At 32.9% G+C, this 6,629-nt stretch overlaps 1 protein-coding gene across 1 annotated transcript; it reads left to right on the top strand.

Moving 5' to 3' along the window:
* Positions 1–926: 926 nt before the first annotated feature.
* Positions 927–4,611, top strand: LOC139848355 (BTB/POZ domain-containing protein At1g67900-like). The gene is made up of 5 exons (XM_071838087.1): positions 927–993; positions 1,663–1,740; positions 1,990–2,059; positions 2,210–3,373; positions 3,920–4,611. Exons 2-5 carry the CDS (start codon positions 1,682–1,684, stop codon positions 4,373–4,375), a joined length of 1,749 nt encoding a protein of 582 aa, XP_071694188.1. The 5' UTR covers positions 927–993; positions 1,663–1,681; the 3' UTR covers positions 4,376–4,611.
* Positions 4,612–6,629: the final 2,018 nt, after the last annotated feature.

Here is a 6,629-nt window from a genome sequence, read left to right on the forward strand (position 1 = left end):
CATTTAGATTAGTTTAAATATATATTTACTTATATTGTAACATATTTCGCTCAAATGAAGTTACATTCAGCGACTAATTACTATCAAAACTTGTATAGTGAACCAAAAATATAAAGATTATACATTTACATTTGTTATAATTTATATTTAATATCCAAAATCAGCGTTAGCTTAATATCTTATTAAATTTATTCAATAGATATTCATTAACCCGTTTAATACATTGGATATGGATGGATGAAATAAAACCAAACTTATATGAATATGGATGAACAAAAGTGAAATAAATATTGAAATAGATATGACATCGCCCGATCCATATCCAATCCATTATCATCATATTCATCAACTCACTACCATGAATCTTCATTGCCTTTCTAGGTTTAGCTTTTGGCTTAGAGTTAATGAGATTTCTTTCAACTTTATGCGATTCAAAGTTTTTTATGACCGCAATCAGGAACTCGGAAGAGGAACTCGATGCCACCTTATCACCTTCACTCTTACGCCCCGCCAAAAACCATCAACCAAGGACGGTTCGGCCACCGAGTCACCAATCGAATCCTCCACCCCAAAAAACCCTCGAGGCAACAACCTCCTCATCATCCTGATCGGGTTTTAGTCTGCAACAATATTGCTAACGCTATAGAATAATTCTAAAAAGATGCTTTTCTTATCCTTCACATAAATCATACACATGGCATTTCTACTTGTTTTTGACGTCTTTTTTGTTCGGTGTAAAGGGGACCAAAATTAATTAAAAGTAGAGTAAAACAAATTTAAACTACAAATAAAATAATTGAATTTAAGACAGCCTCAAAACAAAATTTCAACCGAGTCTACATCCACATGAATGAAAAGGGACCATATTTTACAAAAATATAAATGTCACATTAACCCACTCTTGACCAGTTGGCACACTTGTTCATGAACACAAGAAAGAGGTGCAACCCAGAAGGCCAGAATTTCAGGATCATTCTAATATCAGTTACAATTGTAGGTAGACATATATTGCACACTTCAAGGCCCTTAAATTTTGTCAAAATGATGACATTGAATTGAAATTAAAGTTTGAATCTTTATCCACCTATATTCATGTAGTCATTTCCCATATACCATCACTGGTAAACATTTTTCTTTTTAACCAAAAAAAGATAAAACATTTCCAAATTTGTTGACAACCCAAAAGATTCAAGGGGTTTTGCTTCATCACCCAATTAGGGTTTCATAGGTAATCAAAGTTTGAATCTTTATTAATGTTTGTTTTCAAGAAAAGTTTGAATTACATGGGTTTCTTCATATTTCAATAACATTGATGTCTTGTCCAATCTTTTCACAAAAAAAAGCAATCAAATTTACTATTTTTGAAGCGGATGTGTCTAATTGATTGAAATCATGTCAACTCAATTTGGGACATTGGGATTTGACAGAAACTATTTTGTGGTTGTTGTATTTTACTGAAATTATATACCTTTAGGATTGATTTTGATTTCAAGAATTTTGTAGAATCTATAACTTTACATGCTATTCACTAATTGTGCTCTGTTTTATTGTCCATATGAACATATTTCTTTTTGTGTGGAAGAAAATGAAAAGTTTTTTTAAGTCCGAATTGTACTTAATACTATTATAACTTAATAATTGAATCGTGACAATAAAATTCAGAAGGCAGAGTTAAGATAAAATGAAGTTTATGAAGCTTGGTTCTAAGCCTGATACTTTCTACAGCTCAAATGGTGTAAGGTAAGCAAAATTAAAAGTCATATTTACTCCTTTATTTTATTTTATTCTAATTTTAAAATAAAATTCAAAATATTGGTCTGTTTTTAGTTTTGTGTTTTAATCATTGATCATTGGTATTGGTATATAATATATATATATATATATATATATATATATATATATATATATATATATATATATATATATATATATATATATATATATATATATATATAGGGGCTAACAGCAATTAGCATGGTTTGATTATAGGTCAATTTCTTCAGAGGTTAAGACTGATTTAGTAATCCAAGTGAATGAAACAAGATATTTGCTTCACAAGGTGATGTTTTTTTCCATTAAATTCAACACCTTTATGTTTTTTGTTAATAATTATCAAATTTTTTTGCTTAATCACATAAAAGGGTTACTGAATTTGTGTGCTTTTTGGCGAATATCATGATTCTTGATACTCTTTATTTTCCATCTTCAGTTTCCACTTCTTTCAAAATGCTTGAAGTTGCAAACACTCTGTTCCGAAAACTCCGAACCCTCTCAAATTCAAATAATCGAACTTCATGATATCCCGGGTGGCAACGATGCATTTGAATTATGCGCAAAGTTCTGCTACGGAATCACAATCACCATTAGTGCATATAATATCGTATCTGCTCGATGTGCAGCAAGATACCTTCAAATGACTGAAGACGTTGAAAAGGGCAATTTGGTCCACAAACTTAAAGTTTTCTTCAATTCTTGCATCCTTAAAGGCTGGAAAGATTGCATTGTAACTCTTCAAACGACGAAACCTTTCCATTTATGGTCTGAAGAAATGGGAATTACGAGCCGTTGTATCGAATCAGTGGTTTCAAAAGTCGTTTCTAACCCTTTGAAGGCGAGCATATCGAATAACGGGGTTAAAGAAGATGATTATGGTGCCAAAAAGTGGTGGGGTGATGATATTTCAGAGTTAAGGATTGATCTTTATTGGAGAACAATGGCAGCCCTTAAATCGGGAGGTAAAGTTCCACCTAATCTAATTGGTGATTGTTTGAAAATTTACACATCCAAATGGCTACCGAAAATTTCAAGAGATCTTGAAAACGGGTCGGGTTTGAATGGTGAAATGGAGGCTTCAAGTTCAAATAGCAGATTCCTTTTGGAATCGATAATTACTTTACTACCAATTGAAACACATGGGGTTTCTTGTAGCTTTTTACTTAAACTGTTAAAAGCAGCCAATATACTTCAAGCTTCAGTGTCTTCAAGAATGGAATTGGCTAGAAAGGTTGCACTTCAATTGGAAGAAGCTAAAGTTTGTGATTTAATGATTCCGTCGATGTTAAATGATAGTAATACAATATATGATATTGACATATTCTTGAACATTTTGGAGCAATTCATGTTACAAAGTCAAAGTCAACAGATAAGTCCTGGAAGAAAACTACATCTTGAGGAAAATGGCGATTGTGATTCGTTGTCAAAGTTAAAGGGCTCTGTGATCAAAGTTGCAAAACTTGTAGATGGATATCTACAGGGAATTGCAAGAGATGTGAATGTGCCACTGTCAAAGTTCATTACTTTGACTGAAACTGTTCCTGATTTCGCGAGGCTGAATCATGATGATCTTTACAAAGCCATTGACATATATCTCAAGGTAATCTAATTTTTAAAATCCTACAGAAACTGTATTCATCTTTATATGATTTTTGTCCATATTTCTTGGATTTAGATCTTTTAAGTACAACATAGTTTGGATCATCAGATCAGCTTATGAAAGGTGACTATTTTAGGCTTTAAAAACTACTAGTATAGGTGACAAAATGGGCAAGCTAGGTAAGGCTCCAAAGGGTTCGTTGATATGTATTAGTGCGGCTCGATATGGGTCTGGTTGACCTAAAGCACTTTTTTTGCTAAGGTTGTTTTGTAATACGTATATGAGTGTAATTTTTTTTCAGTATCAGTTTGAATAAAACAATTACGCAGGTTTTATACGTTAAATATAAACTTTGTCGTCCCATTTGGGCATTTGAACCGTTGGAGATTTAAGTCTAAAACATAACCCGAGTAGATGGGTCAGAATTGTCACTTATAATAATTTTAGTCAGCTAAGATGCGATTTGACTCCCTGAGATACTTGTGCATACATTCCACTATTAATGTCTGCTTTTGAATTTAACGTTTTGACTTTTTGGTCAACCAGTCGCACCCAGACCTAAAGAAGAGTGAAAGGAAGGATCTTTGTAGAACCCTCGACTGCAAAAGGCTATCTCTGGAAACATGCATGCATGCAGCCCAAAACGAGCTGCTGCCATTACGTGTGGTAGTACAAGTCCTCTTCTGTGAACAAGCTCGAGCTGCAATGGCTGGTGGTCAACTAACCGGGCTCCCCAGTCACATTAAAGCATTGTTAGCTGATGGTGGCACCACATCAAGCACCATAGCAAGTACACCACAACCAGATGACCAGTTCGTCAAGTCAAGAAACACACGTCTAGCAGATGATGATCATGATGATGATGATGATGATGATGATTCAGACGATGGTTCTATGAAGGTCAAACAAAATTGTTTGATTCTTACTCGGCCTAAAAAGACAACGTTTGGTAAGTTGTTGTTCATGGACCGCGACCGTGTTGAAAATGTAAAGCAAGTCTAAAAAAATGTTAAAATGTGAATAGACGGTTTGAGTTATCTTCTGTGAAATGTTAAAGTTATTGTGTATTTTTAAAAATAGGAGGTGATTTATACACCACCGTTTTCACGATGCACAATCATAGTGTGCAAAGTAAATATGGTGGTTTACAAATCACTTCATCTTTAATGATATTACACCAATTTTAGGTGGTATACTGATATATGTTCAGGATATTTGTCATGGGAAAATCATGTTAGTGGCATATGAAAATTGTTAGAAAGTATATAAATTAAGTGTTGTGTTTTACCTCAGTTTGATCTTGCATGAACTTACAGTGTTTGTTATATACGTTGCATCTCATTTAAGACTTATTGTTAAGCCAAATATATATTCGAATATGTAACTTTGTTCAAAGAGAAGAATTCAATTCAAAATTTGAAAATTGTTAGATCACCTTTTTACTGTTTTGTTAAGACCCTTGTTTATACATTTTCCGGCGAGCCTTATCGAAGCGACAAGGTTTGGTTTTTCTAATCACCAAGAAATGAAATATGGGTGTATATAAGGTGTTTACTCTTCGTTTGCGATTGGCGATTCCCCGAAGATAACAAAGTGAAGTTTGTTTTACGCCACCGAGAGGTGAGAAATAGCAGGTGTGTGTAATATGCTAGTGAGAATCGGATGTGTAGTAACAACATATCCTTTCCTTATTTATTGTTAACGAAGCGATCATTATCGTACCAAAGGTGAGGTACACAATCAACCCTTTTAGTTCAAATATTGTTATTTAACTAAAAAAATCCATGAGTGAAATGTATCTCTTTCAGCCAGAACGAAGAGCGGGAAGGCCTCGGTTGCGGTGGACAAACTCGGTGTGGTTTGATATCTTTATGGTTTTGTTTTAATTGTTGTGCTTGGTTTGTATTCTGTTGACTTTGTTTGGTTAGTTGCGCTTGTTGGCTAGTTTGGTTGCTTTTGGTGAGTTGCATGTTTCCTTTCGTTTCGTCTTAGTTAGAGTTTAGGTTTTTGCTTGGCTAGGCTCGTGTTTAGTCAGTTTGTTGTGTTAGGTTCGGCTTTGTTCGTATCTAATTAAGTTTTGCTCGCTTTATAGTTGAGAGGCTGGTCGTTTAGTTTGTATTTATGATTTTGATAGGAGTTATCTTTTCTAGAAAGCGCTTCAATCATACTGGTAATGGATTTCATTCTTTACGGAAAATAAAATGTGCTTCTTTCAATTTTTTTAACGGCAACAAATTAACGTCGCATATTGACAATTAAACTATTTTACCATAGTAATGTTCATACTACACAATTTTGTTAAACTAGAGTGAGTTATTTAAAGATTGCTTATATGGATATATATTCAAGATAATATCAAACATATGGTCGAGTTAACTGAGTCATTCTTTCTACACAATTTGTTATTTTCGGGTAACAAGCATGTATAAAGCCGTTAAAATAATATGGTATTCATACAATCTAAACTTGTAGTTTAGACCCCGTTTACTTTTTGTATCTTTTCAGCCTTGCCCATTGATTGATTAATGGAAGCATTTTGATACATGTTCATCTTGTGTTCTTGTTGATTCTATTGGATTCATAAAAGTTTACATGGTATCAGAGCGACAATCCTGGAAGTGATTGTTCGATTGATTCGTGTGTTAGGGTATTGGGTTTCGATCAAAGTTTGTGGGTTTTGGTTGGTGATTTGGGGTTTTCTATCTTGAATACTCATCTGTACTGAAGATTAGGGTTTGTGAAACCATAATTTTTATTTTAAACAAATAATATATATATATATATACACACACACACACACTAATTTTTGTTTTATAATTACATATTCCTTTTGATTTTTTTTAAGGATAACCCTATTAAATGTTATTAACGTACGGAGTATATAACAATTATTATTGACTTTTTCTAACATTTTTTCGTTTGGTTTAAATGAGTATTTTTCTAAAACAAAATTTAGTATGGTACATATAAAATACTTTAACATTATATAGTTTTACACAACGATTGCAATTTCGCCCGCATCAATGCGCGGGTAACCCCTACATCATTAAGGACTATTGTTAATGTCAATACATAGTATTTATAATATTTTTATGTATGTTAACTATTAAGTGTTTAGAAAATGATATTTTTTGTGAAATAATACATAGATTTTATATATAAATAAAATGATCAGATGATCATGTTGAGTTACAAAGAACACAGATCGAACGATCTATTTGACACATCAATGTGTTCTATTGAACGATACACATAC

This window comes from Rutidosis leptorrhynchoides, chromosome 5 (genome assembly GCF_046630445.1).
Source record: "Rutidosis leptorrhynchoides isolate AG116_Rl617_1_P2 chromosome 5, CSIRO_AGI_Rlap_v1, whole genome shotgun sequence".
Lineage (NCBI taxonomy): Eukaryota > Viridiplantae > Streptophyta > Magnoliopsida > Asterales > Asteraceae > Rutidosis > Rutidosis leptorrhynchoides.

Excerpts from the sequence above, each read along its gene's own strand:
- LOC139848355 (XM_071838087.1), top strand. The coding sequence starts at position 1,682 with ATGAAGTTTATGAAGCTTGGTTCTAAGCCTGATACTTTCTACAGCTCA. Across the intron at positions 2,060-2,209 it reads CAAGATATTTGCTTCACAAG|TTTCCACTTCTTTCAAAATG; the intron begins GTGATGTTTTTT and ends TTCCATCTTCAG. Across the intron at positions 3,374-3,919 it reads CCATTGACATATATCTCAAG|TCGCACCCAGACCTAAAGAA; the intron begins GTAATCTAATTT and ends TTGGTCAACCAG.